This window comes from Physeter macrocephalus, chromosome 17 (assembly GCF_002837175.3).
Source record: "Physeter macrocephalus isolate SW-GA chromosome 17, ASM283717v5, whole genome shotgun sequence".
Lineage (NCBI taxonomy): Eukaryota > Metazoa > Chordata > Mammalia > Artiodactyla > Physeteridae > Physeter > Physeter macrocephalus.
The window spans coordinates 17,468,927-17,494,367 of NC_041230.1; the positions used below are offsets into that span (position 1 = coordinate 17,468,927).

Genomic DNA, 25,441 nt, shown 5'->3' on the forward strand with positions numbered 1-25,441 from the left:
GTCCTGACTAACTAAAAAGAGGAATTGGAAGAAAGAAAAAAAGAGAGAGAGAGAGAGAGAGAGAGAGGGAGGAAGGGGGGGGGAGAGAGAGAAAGGAAGATAGAGAGAGAGAGAGAAAGAGAGAAAGAAGAGAGAGAGAGAGAAAGAAAGAGAGAGAAAGAAAGAGAGAGAAAGAAAGAGAGAGAAAGAAAAAGAAAGAAAGAAAGAAATCATCAAATTTTCACCTGTGATTTTTAACTATTTAGGCATGCTCTCTTGGTTATTTCTCACTATATACTTTGACTACAACCTATGCTAGAAACTAATTACTCTTTTTCTTAAAATACTATTTTTTTACAGTTTCCTTTGAAAAATATCAAATGTCAAGTTTGCTTTACAATCCCCTCTCTCAAAATTCACATGCTTCAGAATTTTTACATCCAAATTTAAAGCTATTCTTTCTAAAATTAAACATCTGAGCAATATAAAATAGCTTTTCCTATATTTTCATTTAAGTTTGCTTCAGGTAATTTCATAGATATCTTTACTACTTAAAACTCTCAAGATAATTTGCAGGAAACAAGACTTTTTTTTTTCTACACAATTCATATGTATATAATTTATGATTACAAACAGTGCCTAACATACAGATGATCTGTATGTGCCAGGCATCAGATACCATATTCCATTTAATTCTCACAAATCAACACAAGTAATGCGACTTCATTTTTCTGTGGGACATGTTCAACAGAAGTCATCTATAGTGCATTAAAAATGACCATAGGGCTTCCCTGGTGGCGCAGTGGTTGAGAGTCCACCTGCCGATGCAGGGGACACGGGTTTGTGCCCCGATCCGGGAAGATCCCACATGCCGCGGAACGGCTAGGCCTGTGAGCCATGGCCGCTGAGCCTGCGCGTCTGGAGCCTGTGCTCCACAGCAGTGAGAGACCCGCATACCGCAAAAAAAAAAAAAAAAAAAAAAAAAAAAGACCATAAATTTTTTGTCACTCCTCCCACCAACATGTGGAGTCTATTTCCCCACCTTTTGAATTTGCAGCTTCCATTCTTGCTGCCCTTATAGCATCATGGAAAGTAAGCAGGATAAAAGAGCACACGGAGAATAAGGCCCAGCTAACAGCCAAGCACTAGCCACCAGACTTCTGGGCGAGGCCATTTTGGGCAACCCAGCTACCAAAAGGCTGCAACCACACGAGTGAGCCCAAACAAGATCAGGAGAAAACAACAGAGGTAAGTTCAGTCCCATATGCACAACCAAAGAACCATATATAGGTAAATGGTTGTTGTTTTAAGCCAGTACATTTTGGAGTAATTTTATTAAAGAACAATAATGGATACAACGGCTTAGCAAGGATGTATTTTGAGTTGCATAAGTCATACTCTCAGTCATGTGGCCATTATTTATTTAAAAAAAATAAGTACCAAAAAATATTTGGTAACTCTAAAAATCAGACATTTGACACACAATGAAGTTCATGGGAACATAAAGAACAGGAGTTAATTAATGACTGAAAACAATCTCCAAAGTAGAGTATTAAATGTACAGTGTACAGTGTGATTTCATTTTTATCAAAGAGTGGGAGCATAATATATATAAATATGTGGATGAATACACATAATGTACATACATACACACACATACATACACACACCCTCGTGCAAATAATTTCTGAAAAGATTCGCAGGGAACTGGTAAAGAGCAGTCGTTTACCAAGAAGAGAAGTGAGAACTGGAAGACAAGGGTAAGAGGGAAACTACATACCATTTATACCCTTTTGTACTTCTTAAAGTTTGAACTATATAAATATACTGCCCAATTTCAAATTTTTAATTTAAAATTTAAACTGCTAATATGCAATCTTCTATGTCTTTAGGATATATACTGAAATATTTCCAGATGAAATGAAATGCTTCAGAGTAATGTCAAAATGGAGGTGGGGGGTAGAGGGTAGGATAGGCTATTTTAAAAGGAAACAAACAGTTCAGATGCAATCATGAGTTGATAATCATTGAATCTGAGTGATGGGTACATGTGGGTTCAGTACAGAACTTTGTCACCCTTTGTTTGAAATTCTTCATAATAAAAGTTATTTTAAAACATTAATATAAAGCTTTAACAATGCCACTCAGGAAGCCATCTCTCCATCATGATATAAGAAGATAATGGCGTGAATACAAAATATTCAGGAATATTTACAAAGGTTTGGAGGGTTTTTTGGTTTTTCCTTCTTTCTTCATCTGACAATTAGTTAAACTTTTCAAAAAAGATTTCAGAGTTACTATTAATATTTATTGAGTGCCAGTGTGAATGTTCTATAGACATTGTCTCACACTTTACCTTCAAGTTAAGTAGTTATCATCATCACTTTACAAGAAGAAAACTAAAAATCTCAGTAATTCACCCAAGGTGACAAAGTTAGTAAATGATAGGATTCAAATGTAGGTCTGTGGCTCCAAATCCCGTGTTCTTTAGGGAAGAATTTAAAAAATTAAAAATTATAAATAATCTACAAACAGAATCATCAGCCCCTAGTGGATCAAACACTAGGAAGTATATCCACATTTTAATGAGAAAATTGTGTGTGGATTTTATAATGCCTTATTTCCTGAATTAGGTAAAAAGGATATAAGGAAAAAAAGTTGTACCTAAAAATTTTCTTAAATCTTCACTAAATTGAAAACCACTATTAGCTCTAAAAGTGATGCACAAATTCTCAACTATTAGGCTCAAACATTTCCTTTTTATCTGTTATTAATTAAACAAATACTATAAATGTCTTCAGGTCACCAAAGTTCTGGGATTTGAATTAATTTTCTGGAAGAGATTTCTGGGGTCAGACTCCATTGCCCCAGACCATTTTTACTCCTACATTTCTACAAATATTCTTACTTTGTGGCCTACATTTTTAAGAAAAATTTTAAGGTAAAATATTCATACTCATCCCTTAAAGAATCCTTTAAAATTGCACAAATGAGCATAAACATCACTAGCATAAGACTACATTTTTTTTAAAAAACACGTTATTTTGCTCCTCATTATACTGGTATATACTCATAAAGAAGGGTAACTTAGGTACATGAATTGTATTTTAGACTATGCTAATGCCAAAGGTTAGAGGGAAAAGAAACATGCTTTTAAAAGCAATGCATGAGACACCCTTAAAAATAGCTCCAGTCTCTGTTCTTGCTTCCTATCTCTAACCAAACAGCACAAAATTATTGTGATTTCTCTGTTTAGTGCCCAACTATGAATTTCTCCATGGCAGGGTCTTTCAGTTCCAAACAGCAGCATAATACTTGGCATATGGCAGAAACTCAATCGTTGTTTGTGGAATTAAGATAATAAAAACATCACAAGAATTCCACAATGCTCCCTAATAGCAATTTCCTGGCTTTCAGAGGAATTGGAGACACTTGGTTTCAGTTTTTTAATATAATAAATTCGTGAATCCACTGGCCATTTGGATTCTAGCAATATCAGACCCTCATTAAAAACAAACATAAAAATCTGTTTCCTGAGCCATATTAAAAATAGTTCAGAGGAAAAAGCAAATTCTAAGTGGAAAAAATTATTTTAATGAATGTACAGATAAGGTACTATATTACTTTAAGATATGTGAAGGTAAATATGCTAAGCTGCTTTAGTTTGGAGAGCTATGGAAAACTGGAAATTGAGACTGAGTCATGTGAACCTGCCCTGAAGTAAATGTTGCATTTCTGTCTATCAAGCTCATCAGATTTGGGTACTGCTATAGTACTTATAAAAACGTTATACAAAAAATAAGCAAATATTTGGTCTTTACTTACTCAAACATTTATTAAGTGCCTATAATGTGCCAAACACAGTAGGAGGTGCTGTGGATAAAAGGATGAAAACATGTCCCTTAGCCTTAAAGAATTCTCAGTCTGGTAGGGAAACAATCTTAAACCAGAAGCAAGTTGTTAGTCACACACTTGTGTAAATTAGTATCTATTCTGAGTGAATCAACCTTTTACTAATTTTGTGAATTCCTTACCAAAACCAGTAAAGTTCACATTAATAAAACTTCCCTTGGGAATTATTTGTAAAATGGATCACTTTGGCCAAATTAGCAGGGGGAAAATGGTTAATTCCTTGACCAAGGACTCACATTTCAAGTTTTAACCTGGACTGAATGTAAAATGAAAAGCGAATGGTCCATTATGGAAATACTGACAGACTTAAACCACCAGTGGATCAACTACAACTCTGCATTTATTGAAAATTAATGAAGTCCCTGAATTTTTATTTATAAAGTGGATATTATTTAGTTTTAGATTATTTCTGCAAGCCAAAAGTCAGAATTTAATAAAATGATGTGTACAGATTGCACCGATTTTCACTCTTATCCACTGCCTGCAGCCTATGTGCATTTAAACCAAAAAACATTTGATATACACTAAATATAAATTATTTCCTTGGCGATCTCTCAGGCATGAAGAAAAAGCCTCTTAAAATAAATTTAAAATATTATATGCTTGATGGTGTATAACCAAAGGTTTAATCTCACCGCTAAAGGGGCAGTTACCATGATTTTGCAATAACCCTGCAGACAATAATCAAGACAGCTCTTGTTGTTCTCTCACGAAAATCTTCGTGAACACAGCATGGATATATTGTAATTTGATATCTGTAAGATCAACAGCTATACCTCATGACAACTCATAAGATTTTATTCACCATTAAATTGAGCATTTTCCTCACAAGACACAGGAAACTGTTATTTACCAAACATTGTCCTATTAAGTATAGATTAGCACATTAAAATAGATATGCTTGCTTTCTCTCTGCACTCTAGAAAAGTGTGGTCTCTAAATCAAGTTCTGAGATGCAGGCACTTAATTAGATTTTTCAAACTTTGGGAAAATATATCTGTGCATATTTCCATCATTATTTTAAAACAACTGATTCAAATTATTATTCTACTACATATATAAAAAATAGTCTCCAAATACAGCTATGATTAGTCAGGTTCAAAAATTCCTCTGTCTCCACTTCATGATAGTAACACTATTCTAACTTTAAAAAAAAAAAAAAAGACAAGAAAAGAAAGGAAAAAAGAAAGCAATTAGAATAAACACAAATGGTGACACAACTTCACGAAATCAGGGAACATGTAATTCAGTAAACGATGAAAGACAATATAAATTAGTATCAAAAGGATTCAAAATGGAGATTAGTAGAAGAATTCGATTATGGGATACAAAAAATGTGTATGCTTTATTTAAATACAAATAGATGACCTCATTAGTATTTCAGAAATGTAATAAAACCATCTTTCACTCACCAATGCTGGATTTTCTCTTGGCAGTTAGTGACCACCTGTCATGAAAACAGATAACTACTCATGAAAAAACAGGGCTATGCACAAAGCTACAAAATCATTCTATCAGAAAACTACAACAGTGGCTTTACAGATTTAAAAGCACCTCAATATACATTTTTATTTGTCAAATGCACAGAGATGTGAATGTTAGTTTTTAAGCAGCACACTTTATCATACCCCTCTAACGCAGGCTGATAACTGCAGAACAAATTACAGCTTTCCGATTCATACTTTGGTACAAAACCCGCTTCATAACTATTAGGTGACATATGATATAAGATAACTAGTATATTGTACAATCTGCAGGCCTGTTTTCAATGTTACATATTTTGTAGAATACACAAATGTTATAAATAACAAAAAACCAATGTAACATCCACATTTCATCAGTTAAAAAAAATGACAGTAGTGAAAGTACTTTATTTTGTCAGTGTATCTCCAAATGGTTTCACCTGTAATTTTTATTCTGATGCATTGAAAATGAGTACAATGATATTTTTCTACTACATTTCAAGAAGAAATACTTGGGATAAAGAGATGCTCTGAACAGCCAATTTGTCCCCCGAGTGAATTATGATAAAATTTTAAGCACTTCATAGCCAGCTTAAGCTATGCCTGTAACACTAAAACAATGAAATTAAACATAAAAGCTATTTGTTTTCCTTGGAGATATTTCAATAGATTCTTAAAATGCTCAGAAAACAAATTAAGAACACTAACCAGTAAGGAAAAAAGAACACGTGAATGGCAATTTAAAAAAAAAACAGCACTGCTTTCAAAGATTACTAATCATGTTTTTAAACTGCCCATTAATAAAAATTTTTAAACAGTAATCTCAAATACTGTAGCACCATTTTAGAGACAGAGAAACTAAGGGATAAAAACCAATATGCTTAATATAATGTCTCATGAAAAACACAGCAGTATTTCATGGTTTGAAACACTGCTTTGTTCACTGTTCTAAATACCAATATTGTATCTTATATAAGCTCCATCTTTCACCCAAAAATCACAAGTCTTTTTTTTTTGGCCTGTCACTAAATTCCTCTATTTTATAAGATTGAATTCCTGAAGTAAATGTCTTCCTTTAGGACATTTTAAATAAATACTAAGGCAGTAATTCTGTACCAAAATGCATGCTGTAATCAGATACCCAACCATACTACACATTAACTCAGCATAAAAAGTCGGTTTTAGAATAAAGATCTCTCAGTAAGTATCAATCACACAGCAACACTTAATAACAGTGATAATGTACAATAGAGTACTGACTTTACATCTGGAAGAGCCAGGCTAAAACTACATCAATCCATTTCACTGTTTCTGATTCGGTAGTTATTATAAAATAGACAAACAGAATTAAATGTAAATTGAAAAGGAAAAAAATCTTCATGAAATCCTTTTTATAAAGTTTCTATTTAACAACCCTATTAAAAGATGAGACCCCAAAACAGTCAGGATGCTTTCCAATCCCAACGCATGTGTTTCCAAGCATGAAGTGAGCCAAAAGCACAAAAAGAAAAGCCCTGCAAACCATAGGAGCAGAATGTTCATTAACCTCTACATGATAATCCTTTCATAGCTGCATATTAACTAGTTACATATTCATAATCATTTACATTATTTAAAGGACCTTCGATGAAATTTTCTATGCAATATCCATTAGTGACAATGTTAAAGGTTATAGAAGATAAGTCTACTTAATGTTTCCAGGAAGCCTTTTTAATTAGTAAATATGTAAATTTGGCACATATGCTTTTTATGTTTAAAAAACAAGTTCCTGGTAGAATGGCATGTATTCTTGCCATCACCCTTCACTATTTAACTCTCCATTTTGCTGTAGCTATCTTGCCCCCATCCCTTTTCTTTCCTAAAATAAGTGTCCCCAAGATATTCAAGGATAAAAAACCAAAAATCCATTCCATAATTTACAAGAGAAATTTGCACCACCAAAATACTGTCTTCATTAAAGTCTTTATTAGTTTCATCCAGGGTTTGGAACAAGAGTCTTCAGTTAGACATTATCCAAATGTAGGCTAGATATTTTGAGAACCCAAGAAATAAAGGAAAACGTAAAAGAGGCAGGTATGAATACATACAATAGCCTTCTGATGGTATGTCTACAGTTAAATCTTTGTTTACATGATTTATAGTCCACCTAATTCCAACAAACATTTGAACCCAAGCGCTGTATTTGTATTTTGAGATATCTTTCTAGTTTTCTTTTTTATAGCAAATTATTCAAAAAGAAAAAATTAGTAAATTTTTACAGCTTAGCTGCCAAGGAAATTTGTGGAAAGGAGAAAATCTTATGATTCAAAGTTGAACTTATCTGGGTTTTAAAATCTTTTTTTTTCTGTTAAGCTAAATAACTCCAAATAACCTTATTTCTTCTGAAATGGACTCAGATTAATTATTATTAAATAAAGTGACTAAGACAGTGAGGCTGGTTCTAAAAGCAACTTTTGAAAAACAAAGCAAAACAACAAAAAACATTTCATTACTTTGTTGTCCTTCACACAACCTTTTTTAAAATAACATGGCAATCGAGGAACAATACTAGTTTATTTTTTTAAGTTAATCTGCCAAAACATACAACTATTACTCCTAAAGAACAAAAACTTATTGAATCATTTTTATAAAAATAAATGGTTAGTAGGCTTCAAGTATTAAAATAATTGACTTAGTAAATTCTTTAATATAATCACACTTATAGCCAAAAATTTATAAGTAAAATATGTACTTCTGCAGTACCACAACACTAAGTCTGCACTAAAGAAAAACGACTATGAACTGATTTACCACTTAAAAGACACATTCATTCTACCATTAGGGGTCTTTACCTATGGCCCAAGAGTAAGAAAATCCTATGGTACACTTTCTTTATAACTCAAAATTGCCCTTTCCCTAAGAAGTAATAATAACAGTGGTAAATGCCAAGACTTCATATGATGAAACAGTTCAATAAGGTGGGTCTTAACCTCTTCTTAAAGAGAAGAAACCTATGTTCAGAGATGGAGTAACTTCCCCAATATTATATAACTGCCCAAGAACTGGTAAGAGATAAAATCAGTTTTAAAACCAGGTCTGGGGCTTCCCTGGTGGTGCAGTGGTTGAGGGTCCGCCTGTCGATGCAGGGGACGCAGGTTCGTGCCCCAGTCCGGGAGGATCCCAAGTGCCGCGGAGCGGCTGGGCCCGTGGGCCATGGCCGCTGGGCCTGCACGAACGGAGCCTGTGCTCCGCGGCAGGAGAGGCCACGGCGGTGAGAGGTCCGCGTACCGCCAAAAAAAAAAAAAAAAAAAAAAGTATAAAACCAGGTCTATCTAATCTCAAAGCCCATACTCACTGTATTAGACTGCTTTCAACCATCATGAATCTTACTGGGTAAAAGGAAAAGCAGCTGTTTATATATGCAGTCTTTCTTAAAACACTGACTGATGCTGCTATTTCTCCACTTCTTCCACAAATCCACACTCACACACTAACGAGACCTTGCCAATAATGTCAGGTAAAGCAAATAAGCTTAAACTGACCAATACACTAACAAAAATCTTTACTCCTTCCAATGCCTCATACAACTCCTGGCCCTCTCAGGTCAAGCAAAGTATAAACAACAAGTTTTCCCAAACCCCATCTACGTGTGTGTGTTGGGGGGGTAGTGGGATAGCCTTATAATTACTATCACATCTTGCCATATTTTTAAGGCACTTATAACTAATCAAGTTAGATGCCCAGGATAACAATGATAGTCTACCCAACAACGAATTTTTTAGGTCAGTGTCCAGCTAACATATATGCACATTCAGTTACAAAATAATTGGTAAGTTTTAAAACCAATAAACTATATAGAATACAGGAATAATTTTCCTTTGCTGTTTTTCCTCCGAAGCCACTTTTTAAAAATTATTATAAAGAAAGGAATGAATGACTTAACGTGTATTAAGACCTCCATTACTTATTTCTATTTGTGCTATTTGTTCTGGTAACAGGCCACAAGGGGGCATCAACCTAGGAGTTTTCCAGGGTAAGAACAGTGCCACATTAAAACTAGACTAGAATAGAAAGCCTAAAAGGGTAAGTTTGAGTGTACTTCTCTCAAAAATGCTTCACTTTACTTCAAAACTTTTCTCACTGTATTGCAATTTCAAATTATCCCTGTACAGGTTAATGTATGAAGTAACAATCTGAGGATTGTACTAATCAGAGCTGTCTACATTTACATGGTTTGCTTCTCTTGCTAGATTATGTCTTCAAAACAGATCATATAATTTTAAAGCTGCTGAGTCAAAAAGGAAAAAATTATCAGTGGTGGCTAAAAAGAATAGATTACTAGACATGTACTATTATCTTAAATGATTGAAAATAATTTCTTAAAGGATATATTGTCAATCAAATAGATGTATAAATGTCATTACCAAAATATATAAGAAGTACACTTCAACAATATTAGTAAAACATTACAGGTCTTTTAAATAAGCCTCTCTGCAAAGAAAGGAGGAAGTAACTACAGATTCCTAAAAAAATAAATAGCAATAAGCAGTAATAAACTACAATAAACTGAGTGTTTCTGTATAAAAACTTTAAACAAATTTACTTTTTAAATACGCTGAAAAGTGAAAATAACAAAGGTGGGCCTACCACTACCAAAAGTTAACTCCAATTATAAGCCACTGTTAAAACACTTAAATGTTTTTTTTCCAAAATGTAGCTCAGATGGAATCAAAATTATCATCTTAATCCTTACTTTTACATTTAGCCGTTTTCTCCTACCCAGGCTTCTAATGCATTTCTCATAGTCAAACACAGTCTTTCTTTTTACAAAAATATTGGAACCATGTCTAACATGCTTTGGTATTGTACTTCTCATTCCCTTGTTGGTGTTACCTACAAGTTAGGGCTCTTTTCAATTATTTATTATTCATAATACCAAGTATTCTAATAAATATACAGTTTTCTTACACTTGAAATTTTTATTTTATTTTATTGAAGTATAATTTACACTGTTGCATTAATTTCTGCTGTACAGCAAAGTGATTCAGTTATACATATACAGACATTCTTTTTCATATTCTTTTCCATTATCACATTGGAAGTAATTAAGACTGACAACATATATTACATCCAGCGATATTTCTAGGAATGAAGCCACTGACATGTTTGGAGGGTTCTGTTTCTGGTATTATTTGAATTAGATATCCAGGAAACTCTAATTGTACTGGATGAAAGAGCAATGAGATATGGGCCAGATCTACTTTATTCACCAATGTACTCACCTGCCATACAGTAAGTGTGCAACAAGTCCTTTTAAAGAAGTATAGGTCTACAATCACTTAGCCAAAAACCTCAGGAAAAAATGTTTTTCAATTTAGAACTTTTTGTAATTTAGTAAGGTAATACATTACACGTATCATACTTTACTGAACATTTGCAAGGAAACATATGAATGTTCAAAGTGGAATAAAATGCCTCACTCAAATCAGTTCCATTGACAAATGAATATGCCAAAAAACTTAGAAATAACTTTGTGTTCAGTTTTTTAAGACTTCTGAATTGCAGACAGGTGATTGTGACCTGTATTTCTGAATGTGACATACTGCCTGAATTGTAGCTTGCCTGCCTATTGTTTCACTAGAGGTATCAATAATTTCCTCTCCATTCCCACACCTTACTCCCTAAAACCCCGCCCTCCTCTCATCTACAATAGGCAGAGGACCCCATTTCTCCATCTGCAACCGGTGTGAATGCAGAGGATCCACACTAACTGGGCCAATCAAGTTTACCCTGGGCCCAGAGAGAGATTGAGGCAATTAAATACTGGACCTGAAAAGGTGACCACAAAGGGATTTGCACAAGCTAAATCTAACAAAGCTGGTCTACGAAGTAACAACATAAATGTACAAGAAAACAAAACACACACGCACAAATAAAATAACCCTACCCTAGTTCCTCCTGACTTCTTATAGTAAATACTTTCCAAACTTTCATTTCTGTGGTTTGTGACCGATTAAGAAAACTTCGTAAGTAAACTTGCTACGTAGAAATGAGAATATGCCTGTGAAGATCTCAAAGAAGACAAATAATTCATTAAAGATAAAAGTAGAATGATGGGGAAAAAATATCCTCACAAGTGACAAAACAAGTTGAAATGCCACCCTGCACCAACTACAGAAATAAATTTTTATTTTAAAGTAACACTGCCAACTATCAGTGAGACTATAGCAAAATTAATACTAAATCACTGCAAGTAGCTATGTAGCTTAACTCATTCCAGACTTCTACCTCCAAGTAGGCAGAAAAAGCTGATAACAAACCAGTAATCCCCCTGAAAACTAGAAAAGCCAGATGAATACAAAATCATCTCTTAAAAGGCATCTAAGGGCTTCCCTGGTGGCGCAGTGGTTGAGAGTCTGCCTGCATCGTTTGTGCCCCGGTCCGGGAAGATCCCACATGCCGCGGAGTGGCTGGGCCGGTGAGCCATGGCCGCTGAGACTGCGCGTCGGAGCCTGTGCTCCGCAATGGGAGAGGCCACAACAGTGAGAGGCCCGCGTACCGCAAAAAAAAAAAAAAAAAAAAAAAAAAAAAGGCATCTAAGAATTGCCAAAGCAATGAGAACAAGAGGGACTAAAATTCAGGAGATAACTGTGGAGAAGTGAGTCGATGCTTTTTTTCCTGGACAACTCTAGGCACAGGGAAGAGGTTGAGAACTATGTTTTTCCTTAGCAGAAATTTAAAGTAGTCTTGAGAAGGCTGTAATAACAAAATCAGAGACATGAGCGGTCTTAAGCATATGGTTGTTTTCTTCTTGTGATGTGCCAAATTCTGAAGCTGAAAAGGCCAAAAAGCTAAACTGAAAGTGTGAAAAGCAGAGCTCAGGGAACTGATGAAACAAAACTTCAGAAGCCTTTAAGGAAAGAAATGTGGTGAACAAACTCGGTTTTCAGATGAAAGCCAAGAAGGAATCAAAGGTGGCTGATACCTTACTAAAACAAAACCCAACCTGCACTCCATTCAGTACCTGCCTGGATTAAGGTATCCAACTCCTATTTTATCAACCAAGCAGAAGAAAGGGTGAAACTTCTCCAGAGAAAGATATCATCTTCAGGAGTATCTACAATTTTAAAGATACTAAAATATTAATATTTAATTGTAAATACTTCAAGAGTATTTACATTTCTAACATTAAACTAAAAATAACCAAGTTACCAAGAAATAGGGCCATGTGAACAAACATCAAGAAGAAAAGAAGAAAAACAACACAAAACAAAACCAAATAAATATACAACCTACATACTGGAGTTAATAAACTAAAACATTAAAATATAATTATTAATATGTTCAAGAAAATAGTTAAAAGATAGAAGAAATACATGAAAAGATGGCATATTTCACTAGAGAATATCTATACAAGAAAAGAATCAAAAGGATAATCTTTAACTGAAACATCTAAAATGAGCTCAATAAACAGTGTTAACAGGAGATTAAACACAAAAGTCAGAATTTTGAACTGGATGACACAATGATAAAAAATACCATAAATAAAGCCCAGAGATTTAAAAACAAAACATGGAAAATACAGGAAAGACCAGTAAGAGACATATGAAACACTGTATAACTGAAGATCCACAGAGAGGGAAGAGAGAATGTGGCAGAAGTGGTATATGAACAGATCTTGACATGATTTCCTAAAAATGAGAGAAAGGTATTAACCAACAGATTTGAGAAGCTCTAAGAATCTCAAGCAAGAGACATTTTTTTTAATTATATGAAGGCACAACATAGTTACACTGATGAAAACCAAAGGAAAAATGTTATAATCAGCATGAGGAAGAAAGAGCAGGGAAGAGATACAGTACCTTCAAAGAAGCAACAAGAAGAATCAGAGCTCGAGATAACTTCAACAAGAAAAATGACGCAAACTGGAAAATAGGATAAAATCTTCAAGTGTTGGAAAAAAATAACTGAAAATCTATAATTATGTACAGAGCAAATAGATCCTCCAACATGAAGGAAAAATAAAAACATTTTCACACAGAAACAGAATTCTGCACCAGCAGATTTTCACTGGAAGAAATACTACAGGTAATTATGTGATGTAACAGAAGTGTTAGCTAACAAGCTAAGGTGGTAATCACTGTGCAACATAAAAATGTATCAAAACTACACACTGTATACCTGAAACTTACACAACAGTATATGTTAATTATGTCTCAATAAAGCTGATGGGAAAAAAGAACTACTGCAAGAAGTATTTGGAGCAATAGAAAAGCAGAAAGAACTAAAGAGCAACTGTACAGGTAATTTTTTAAAAGGTACAGATAAATCAGTATTGATCACATAGAACAATTAAATACCGTACTGTAGTGTTTAAAACACAAAATTAAAATGCATGGAAGCAACAATGCAAGAAGTGGGATGAATGAATGCATGTTGCAATCTCTAGGAAAAATTTCCCCAATAAAAAAGGGTAATGAAAAAAGCTTAGTAAAAGTATCCAGTATATTTAGTGCTAACATATACATAAAATAGAGTACTAAGGTACCACGGTGAAAAAGAAAATATCTTGAACAAGTTAACAGAGGAGAGAAAATACAACAGGATGTGTCTGATTAAATCAAAGGAACGTGCCCAAAAAAGCAGAGAAAAAAAGAACATAAAAGTGGGTCAAATAGACAATGAGAAACCACTTCACACCCATTAGGATAGCTATTAAAAAAAGAAAGAAAATAAGATATGTTGGCAAGGATGTGGAAAAATTGGAACACTAGAACTCTTGTGCACTGTTGGTGGGAATGTAAAATGGAGCATCCACTGTGGAAAATAGTACGGTGGTTCCTCAAAAATGAAACACAGAATTACCCTATAATCCAGCAATTCCACTTCTGGGTATATACCCAAGGGAATTGAAAGCAAGGACTCAAACAGATATTCATACGCTCATGTTCACAGCAGCATTATTCACAATAGCCAAAAAATGAAACCAACCCATGTCCACTGATGGATGAATAAATAACAAAATGCGCAATACACATACAATGGAATATTATTCAGCCTTTAAAAGAAATTCTGATATATGCTGTAATACGGATCAACCTTGAAGACATTATGTTAAGTGAAATAAACCAGTACAAATGGAAAACACTGTACGATTCCACTTACATGAGATACTCAGAGTATATCAAATTCATAGAGACAGATAATGGTAGTTACCAGGGGATAGGGGAAGGGATAATGGGGAGTTATTGTTTAATAGATAGTGTCAGTTTTGCAAGTTCTGGAGCTGGATAGTGGTGATGTTTGCATCACAATGTGCACCACAATGCCACTGAAATGTATACTTAAAATGATTTAAATGACAAATTTTGTTAAGCATATTCTGCTACAATTTTTAAAATAAAAAGTCAAGTAGAAAGGTGATAAAAATGAAACTAAATATATCAGTAATTCTATTATACAGAAATTGACTAAATATCCTAGACAAAAGAAAAAGATTTCCAGACTGGAAAAGATGTCCAGTTGTGTTTAAAACCACTACTATACGTTGTTATAAGAAACACACTTTGTACACAAAGAAATTGAAATTAAAAGATGAAAAGATATATCATGGAAACAAGCCAAAGCAAAATATGCTGATGTAGCCATACGAATATTCAACAAAGGATACCTGAAGGTAAGAAATATCACTAGAGATAAAAATATTTCAGACTGATAAAAATGCCCACTGACCAGGAATTTATTAGAATCCTAAATTTGCATGCACCAAATAGCATAATTTCAAATGCATAAGCAAAGGTTGAAAAAATAGAGAAAAAGATAAATCTACAACCATAGTGGAGATTCTAAATACCTACCTACTCAGTGTTTGGAAATTAAGGAACATGTTTCTAAGAAACTCCTGGGTCAATAAACAGATCTCAATACAAACTAGAAAATATTTTAACTAACTAATAATGAAAATAACATACATAATATGTGGGGTACCTAAGGTAATTATCAGAGAAAATTTTAAAACTCAAAGAATATAAATTCTAAAGAAAGAATAGTAAAAATCAATGACTTTTGCATCTCTAGGAGCTTTTATGTCAAGAAGCTAGGAAAAATTACAGCCAATGGGAAATTACTGAAAGAAAGAAAAACATAAAGGCAGAAAGCAACTTACATTAAGAAAGCAACTTACAAAAGGAAAATCAATAGTCTAAAATTGGTTCTTTAAAAAGACTGATTAAGACTGATAAACCCCTAAGAAGACAAATCAAGAAGAAAAGACACATACAAATTGCAAATAACAGGAATTTAAAAAAAAGACATCACTACCAAAACTACTGATATTTCCAAATTTTAAAATATCCATACAAGGAAGATACAAGGCCTAGACAGCCTCACTGGAAAATTATTCCAAATATTTAAGTTAGAATCAATACCAATAACATACAAAGTTTTTTATAAAATACACAAAAATGATAGTTGTTTTATGAGATCAGCATGACCCTGGAACCAAAATCTAACATGGACATTACAACTAAAGACAATTACAGACCAATATCCTTCATAGACACAGAAACAAAATACCTTAACAAAACAATATGAAATTTAATCTGGCAATATATAAAAAGATAAACACCAACATAAGCAAGGGGGCTTTCTCCAAGAATGTAATAGTGTTTCAGTATTTTTAAAAATCAAAGTAATTCACCTCATTAACATCTTAATAAACACAGAAAAAGCATTTGATAAAATTCAATATCCATTCATGTTAAAACTAACAGACTAGGAATAGGAGAACATTTTCTTATTTTCAGAGTATCTACCGAAAGTCTACAGCAAACATCATTTGTAACAGTGAAATATTTAAAGCTGTTCCCCTCATACGCAAAACTAGATAAGGAAGCCTACTACCACTACTTTTATTCAACACTATACTAAAGGTCCTATTTCATTCAATAAGGCAAATAAATAAAACTAAAGCCTAACAACCTGGAAAGAAGACAACTGCTATTATTCAGACAATGTGTCTGTATATATCTATACACATACTATCAAAATATACAGATAAACAATTATGGAATTCAAGTAAATTTAACAGTATACAAAAATCAAGTATATGTCTATATACTAGCAAAAGATGAACAGCAAATTACAAAACGCCATAAACAATAACAAATACCTAGAGATGAATGTAAAAGACATGCAAGATTTATATACTTAAACTACTGAAGGAAGTTACAGAGAAACTAAATAAAAAGATATACCATGTTCATGGATTGGTGTAAACATGTCAATGATCCCCAAATTGATCTTTAGATTCAATGCACTCCAAACAAAACCCTAGAAGGTTATTTTGTGAGTACTGCAGACCTGATTTTAAAATATTCATGAAAAAGCAGAAGGTCAAGAACAGTAAAAGTAATCTTCAAGAACAACAAAGCTCAAGGAATTTTACTATATCAAGACCTAGTAAGAAAGTGTGGAACTGGTGCAACTACAGGCAAATAATCCAATGCAACAGAACAGAAGAGAAACAAAACTACAAATACATGACCACGTAATCTATGAAAAAGACATACTCCATATGGAATTAGAGCTATGCCTTAGAAGTAAAGGCTACATGCTAGGAATAAGAGCAAAACTGAAACAGACCAGCCCTAACAAAATCCAAAACCAACTCTCAACTGAGTTGTGTTGATCCACCAGTACTCTGGCTGCTTAAAGAAAATTTACCTCTCTTAGAAGGAAGGTAACATCATCAAGAATCTACAATTTTTCACTACAATGTCTGGCATCCAATCAAAAATTACAAGGAAGTCTATGACAACAGGAGCAGCTGATGAGAAATCAAGAGAAAAAAATAAACAGAAACAGAGCTCCATTTAATTTACATACTGCAGTTATAAGACATACTTTTATGATTAATATATTCATGAAAACAGAGGGAAGACTGAAGATGTCAAAACAGGCCTAGAATTCATTAAAGAAATGTCAAAACATAAATTCTTGGAATAAATACTGTAACTGAGATTAAGCATTTAGTAAAAGGATTTTACCAGTAGATTAGATACATAAGAACAGAATTAGTTAACAGGAATACAGGTCAGAAGAAGGTATCCAAAATGGCATACAGATCAAGAGGCAGCAAGAAAATACAGAAAAGAGAGTAAGATATATGAGACAATGAAAATGTCTAATATGTGTATCCAGAGTACCAAAAGTGGAGGAGACAATGACATAAAACCAGCATCTGCAGATTAGATAAGAATTTTCTAAACTGACAAGTCATCAAATTACAGATTTAATAAACTACATGTTCAAAGCAGGCTAAATACAAGGAAAACCAAATCTAGACACATCATAATCAAATGCCTAAAAACCAAAGATGAAAAGTCCAAAAGCAGACAGAGGAGGAATTTATAAAAATTTTTCAGGGAAAAAAACAGTAAGACTGATGGAAGACTAACAGAAATGAAAAAAGTCAAAAGATAATGGAATGGTATCTTTAAAGTGTTGGAAAAAAAAAAATCACCTCCCAGCTCAGAACTAAATAAAAATTACAATATAATGTTTAAAAGAATAATAAGCCTAATTTGGGGGGTGGAGGGAGTTACAAAAACATTGTAGCAGTAAAATATATGACAATAGCACAAATAAGGGAGGGTTGGTTCATGAAAGTAAGCCATCAAAAGATTATCTAAATAATTTCCTAAGCAGCAAAATTTCAGAAGATTTATGAATAATTTCCTACGAATTCAAGGTAGACTGCAATAAAAAAAAGAGATATTGTAGTCTCCAGGATAATAACTAAAAGGAAAATAAAAGCCATACAACTATAAAGCTAAGAGAGTTTAAAATAGAATACAAATATTTTACTAACACAAAAGGAAGAGAAATAAAGGAATAAAAACATGTGACAAGTGGAAAACGTGATAAAATGAGTAGACAAACTCCAGCTAAGTGACAGATGAGAAAATTTAAAGACCCTAAATAGAGATATAACATGTTCACAGATTAGAACTGTAAAACTAAAAACACAATCAGGTAACATCAGAATGTTAACAATTAACGACTAACAATATCAAAAAACATAGTAACATTTAACTGAAAAATCTGAAATATTATTTTTTGAGTAAGAGCCTAATTAAGACAAGCTATTGGTGCCTTAAGATACAAGGTATGGATTACATAGAAAGGATTGACAGGGAATTCCCTGGTGGTCCAGTGGTTAGGACTCAGCACTATCACTGTGGTGGCCTGGGTTCAATGCCAGGGGAACTAAGATCCTGCAAGCCACACAGCGCCGCCAAAAAATAAAATTAAATAAAAATTAAAGTAAAAAAGAAAGAAAGAAACAATTGACAAGATCTAGTAAATTAAAAGATGGATCAGGGAGGCTGAAAAGACTCTGGTTTGAATAATGTTGCCCAGAATCAGGATGAGTATGTACAGCATGTACATTAGGGACAAAGATAATAAATTAACTTTAGTAAATGAGATTGAGCTGCTTGTGGGCCATCCAAGTGAAGCTGCCCAACAGGCAACAGGTCTGGGAGAGCAGAGTTCATATACAAGTATTTGAGGACATGCAGAGTGAGAAGAGATGACTGTCAGTGATGTAAAGTACAGGGATCACCAACATTTAAGCATTAAATGAAGACACTAAGGAGACTAAGTAGGAATGGAAAAAGACAGAGCCATAAAAAAATAGAGTCACAAAAGTTCCTATGGTACAGAGTTTCAAGTTTACCAGGGAACAATAAAAGTTTCAAATAAAGCACAGAAGCCAAGTAAGGCCAGATCTGTGAAATGGTCCACTGAGTTTGGCAAGTGAAATATGATAAAAACTTTAGGTAGAGTAATTTCAATGAAAAGACAGAGGTAGCACCTAGTTTACAGTAGGTTGAAAAGCAGAGTTAGAAAGAGAGCAATTATCACACTGCATTTTCTGTTAACATGTTTCCACACAAATTTTAAGTCACTTGAGGGCAGAAAAGAAACCTTGTGTATCGCAGTATCTAGGACAGTGCCTGACACGTAACTCAGTTTTGTCTTTTTGTTCTTTGGGAAAAAGCACTCGTTTTCAATAACTTTAATATTACTCGGTTCATAAAATCAGGAAATCAAAGGATAAGGAATAATGGCCAAATCCATACATTAAATGGGTTACTGTTTGCTATACTGTATTAGGATTTCTAGAAAAAACGAACGAACAAAAGAAAGAAAGGAAGGAGGAAGGAAAGTTTTTTTTAAACAAACACATTTAGGGTACTGTCCCCCAAAACATGTCATTATCTTAAGGTAGAGTAAGTAAGTAGGGAGTACCCTGAAATGAACCTAGAAAGAGATGAGCCCAACAACACAAGGGTCTCAAATCACATTTTAATGACCCTGGATTTCACTCTTAAGTACAATGGGAAACCACCAAAGGATTATAAGCAGTAGAGAGAATGACAAAATTACATAATTCGATTTACATTGCCAGAAAAAGAGAGACAGCTCTGGAAAAAAGGTAGAAGGGGAGCAAGAGCGGAACCATCAAGACCATCCTCCAAGTAAAAAATGGTAACTTGAAAACGGCTGTGGCGATCACAAGAAATAGCCAATTCAAGGAACTCAAAACACGGTTCTCTAGTTTTTGAACATCGAGTCCTCTTACCTCTTTTTATTTAATGCTGTAGACTAAATTGAAGGTTAGAACCAATTCTTCAAAAAGGTAATTATACATGGCTTATAAAGCTAAACCAGTTTACCTTCTGACCACTAAACCACCTTGAGGACTTCACCTGAAGTCACTTCACAAATGAGAAACATACACACAGTGATTCACTGCAACATTATTAGTACTATCAAAAAACTGAAAACAACCAAAATACCCATCAATAAGATACCACATGAATACCTGATAATATACCTGAGTACTATGCAACCACAAAATATGATGAGAAAGATCTCTGTGAACCAAAGACTCCCAGATGTATCATTTAATGAGAAAATCGAGGGGCAAATATAACATGCTACCTTTTGTATAAGAAGGTGGAGGGGGGATAAGACAGCATATTTTAGTATTTATTTTTCAAGAAATACAGGAAGGATAAACTAGAAATTAATGTAAAGATTACCGATAGGGGTAGGTAGGAGCAGGGATGGGAATGAATTACCTCACTATACCTTTTGATATAGTTGTGATTTTAAACAATGCAAATGTTTTACAGACTCATAAAGTCAAATTGATAAAAAAGCAAACACTAAAATTCAATACAAACTGTATATCAAATCCAAAATATAACTGCACAGAAAAAAATAATAATTCAAGTAACTTTTGAGATCATTACCTAACTGCATACCACAAGGGGGTTAATTCTGCAAGAACAAATTGAACTGCAATGAAATCATGAACTTCACTCATAAGTTTGCTCTTGGCAGTGGTATCAATGTAGTAATTCTAAAACTATTTTGTGCATACTGTGGAATAAAGGAAACGAATAAATATAGATGTTGTTGAGAACAAGGTTTCACTACAGAAAAAGGGAGATTCGAATATAGATGGGGGTAGTTGAAGAAGAATTTTGTGGTAATGGATTTAAATGCAAAGTATCAGGATCCACTGAACCCAATTTTAGTTTTTAGTTTGTTTTTGAACAGTTCTAACTATTTGCAAGGATTGATATTTCATGACTTCTATTCTCTGAGATACTGCAAAGAATAAAGAGAACATTTACTTAAAAAAAAAGGCTAAAACTCATTCTATCTTGCAATTATATATGAGTACATTGAACCTCTTCATAAGCCTAAGACACATTATAGGATCCTACTGATTATATATTTCCCTCATCCTGTTTCATCACCGTAATAATGATTTCGTGATTACTCATCAATTTTCCCAAACTATGCTTAAAGAAAACTACATAATAAGTAATTAAGGAATCATGGAATCATCTAGAAGGAATATGCTATCAATAGTAAAAATCATTCTTCAGTTTTCTTACTGCATTGACCAAAGTACTGCATCATCTTTCAAATAAGTGTAAAAGACTGAAGAAGACACCATCTTTGTAGTCTGATTTTAGCTTTCAAACACAGTTGACAATTCAGAAATTTTCATTTTCTGTCCATAATGGGAAGGAGAAGAAAAGTGACAGAGAAAGACACTTCACAATTGTTAAACAAATTAAACTATGAATAAAGAAGACAGCAGCTCTCTTCACCAGCACTGTCCAATAGAATTTTCTTTGTTGATAGAAATCTTCAAAGTCAACACTGTCCAATGCAATAGCCAATGGCCACATGTGGCTATTGAGCACTTGAAATGTAGCTATTATGACTGAGAAACGTAACTTTTTAAAATTTTACTTAATTAGAATTTTAAACTTAATAGCCACATGTAGTTAGTGGCCACCATTTTGGATAGCACAACTAGATACAGATGATGGTGAAAATATTAATATAAATTAAATCTTAGATTATGAGTCTTCAGATGACAATATCCTAGGTGAATTTTCTCAAAACTCAACAATCAATGAATAATAAACAAAATTAACTCAAAGTTGATCAATGACCTAAAAATAAGAGCTAAAACCATAATACTCTCAGAAGAAAACCTAGGTGTAAATCTTCAGGAACTTGTATTTGGCAATGGGTTCCTACATATGACACTAAAAGCAGGAGCAAAAAAAGAAAAAATAGATAAACTGGACGTCATCAAAATTAAAAAACTTGGGACTTCCCTGGTGGCACAGTGGTTAAGAATCCGCCTGCCAATGCAGGAGAAACAGGTTCAAGTCCTGGTCCAGGAAGACCCCACATGCCGCGGAGCAACTAAGCTCGCGCGCTACAACTACTGAGCCTACACTCTAGAGCCCATGAGCCACAATTACTGAAGCCCATGCGCCTAGAACCCGTGCTCCGCAATGAGAAGCCACTGCAATGAGAAGACCACGCACCGCAACGAACAGTAGCCCCCGCTCACAACAACTAGAGAAAGCCCACACACAGAAATGAAGACCCAATGCAGCCAAAAAATAAATAAAATTAAATTAAAATTAAAAATTAAAAAAAAAATTAAAAAACTTTTGTGCATCAAAAGACATTATCATTAAAGTGAAAAGAGAGCATACAGTATGGGAGAAAACATTTGTAAATCATACATCTGAAAAGGGTTTAAATACCTAGAATAAATAAAGAACTACAACTCAACAACAAAAAGATGACCCAATTTAAAAATAGGCAAAGGACTTAAATAGACATTTCTCCAAAGAAAATACAAAAATGGCCAATAAACACATGAAAAGGGACTTCCCTGGTGGTCCAGTGGGTAAGACTCCGAGCTCCCAATGCAGGGGTCTGGAGTTCGATCCCTGGTCAGGGTACTAGATCCCGTATGCATGCCACAACTAAAGATCCGACATGCCCCACAAAGATCCCATGTACTGCAACTAACACCCAGCACAGCCCAAAAAAACAAACAAAAACACACACACACATGAAAAGATGCTCAATATCCTTTTTCATTAGAGAAATGCAAATCAAAATCACAATAGGTCAATGACATTAACACCTATTAGGATAGCTCTATTCCAAAAAAAAAAAAAAAGGAAAGTGTTGACAAGGACGTGGAGAAACTGGAAACCTCACACATTGCTGGTGGGAATGTAAAACTGTGCCAACGCTGCGGAAAACAGTTTGGCAGTTCCTCAAAAAGTTAAACATGGTATTACCTTATGACTCAGCAATTCCACTCCCGGGTATATATCCCAAAGAACTAGCCACAGCAGAGGGAGGCCCGCATACCACAGAAAAAAAAAAAAAGAACTGAAAACAGGGACTATAACAGATAACTCGTACACCAACGTTCATAGCCACATTATTCCAAGAGTAAAAAAGTGGAAACAATCCATGTGTTCATCAACAGTTGAATGGATAAACAAAATGTGGTATATGCATACAACGGAATATTATTCAGCCATAAAAAGGAGTAAAGTTGTAATACATGCCACAACATAGATGAACCTTGAAAACATTAAGCCAGTCACGAAAGGACAAGTATTGTATGATTCTACATCTATGAAATATCTAGAATTGGCAAATTCATATAGAAAGAAAGTAGATTAGAGATTACCAGGCGCTCAAGGGAGGGGAGAATTGGGCACCAGGTCTCAGTTCCCCATCTGTGAAATCAGAAGTTGGACTAAAACACTGGTTAAGTTTAGTTTAGTTCCTTGGACCACTTCCCTGGCGGCTACTGAAAGTGGGTGCAAGGAACAGAGATACTCATCCCCCTCCCAGACCCTGCACACACGCAACTTCTCCCTCATTAAAGCAGAGTAACTTAGCTTTCATCTGTTTTACATATTGGGTTTTTTTTTTTTTTTTTTTTTTGCGGTACGCGGGCCTCTCACTGTTGTGGCTTCTCCCGTTGCGGAGCACAGGCTCCGGACGCGCAGGCTCAGCGGCCATGGCTCACGGGCCCAGCCGCTCCACAGCATGTGGGATCTTCCTGGACCGGAGCACGAACCCGTGTCCCCTGAACCGGCAGGCGGACTCTCAACCACTGCGCCACCAGGGAAGCCCACATATTGGGTTTTTGAATAAGGTTTTATTTTAATGAAGAAAGCTCTGTGCCTTAAAAAAAAAAAAAAAAGTTTGACTACCAGTAGTTTCTATGATCTCTAAATCTAAATATTCTGAAGAGTTTGGTTAATTTAGCTAATTGATACAAGTTACCCTCACTCCATCCTGTTAAAAAAGAAAAGAGTCTCAATAATTTGTTTCATTAGAAACAAAAAAAGATTTTTACCAGTATTATGTATCTATATTTTGACAAATAAGTGCAGTATTAAAAAGTTGACCCCAAAAGTTAAAAAAAAGCAGTTAAAAATAAATAGCTTTACAAATTATTGTAGAAATAATACAAAAGATGGTTAAAATTCTCATTGAGGAAAAACCAAAACATGTCCAACGGTATAAAAGCTCTTCCCTTGCAAGAAACGGAAATAAAGCCTGAAGACACAGTTTGGTTTCACTGCTGAAAAATGTACAAAATAACTTAGAAAAACCAGTTGAGGTCAAACGTTGTGAGCCCACTGCTTGTACCTGCCTACTCTTGATCTGGGGAAAATTGATAACCATAGAACAAGGCAGAGCTGATGGTAGGACAGCCAAGAGTTCTCCATCTGGGAGTCCACCCTACATTAACCTTCAAGTAAAAGTGATGGTTGCATCACAGTGAATGTAATTAATCTCACTGAACTGTACACTTAAAACTGGTTAAAATGGCAATTTTTATTTTATACATATTTTATCATAATAAATAAAGATTGCTGGAAAAAAAGATCTTTAGATTCTATTTTTTTTCCACTACTACAAGTTTTTAGGCTTCTTGAGGACAGAGATTAGGGAGGAAAACCCTGAAGCAATGGAAATGAGTTTTGAAAGCAGGAATTATGTAAATGGTTTATCTTTGTACCTCCCTAAGTTCTAGAACAGACCATGCCAACCAGGAAGAGAACTACATATATTTGAATATAGCAGATGTTGAATAAAGGGGACTGACTTGAAGGAGGAGAAAAAAAGAATCAATAAGTGAACAATATACTTCTAAGAACAAAAAAAAAAAGTAGGGTATTCCCACCCACTTAGTCATTCAACAAGAAGAACTTCATCATGTAACAGTCTGCAACAAGAACTTGGATATTTTTCTAAAAAGACATGTGGTAATATTCTTAAATCTCTTATGATCTTTGTGCACCAACTTTACTTAATACAAAGAAGATTGCTGTGTTTAAATTCTTATTAAAATATCCAATAAAAATGGGTTTCAGTATCCCTTATCCTTACTTCTGCACATTACTTGTAAAAATTACTTTAAAAAATAAAAAGTAAAAAGATCACTTGGACCTAGATGGTAAATGGTGATGACTATTTTTCCTGGTATACTGAAGGTTAATACATTTCTTAGCACTGTCCACTGAAAGGGCCTTGATGCAATAATATCCCAGTGGCAATGAGCAAAACTTGGGCCCAGATCTAGGCTTCTCAGCATTTCTCATTAAAAAGAACCAGGGCTCTTTGAAGAAATAGTCAATTTCAGAACTAAGACAAGAAAGCTACAAGGTAAG

At 34.2% G+C, this 25,441-nt stretch overlaps 1 protein-coding gene across 1 annotated transcript in view; it reads right to left on the reverse strand.

The window, feature by feature from the left end:
• Nucleotides 1–25,441, reverse strand: part of URI1 (URI1 prefoldin like chaperone) — a 70,053-nt gene that overhangs the window by 37,452 nt on the left and 7,160 nt on the right. The window contains exon 2 of the mRNA XM_024132570.3: nt 5,304–5,338. Within this exon, the coding sequence (XP_023988338.1) occupies nt 5,304–5,338 (35 nt within the window). The remainder of the gene's footprint in view (nt 1–5,303; nt 5,339–25,441) is intronic.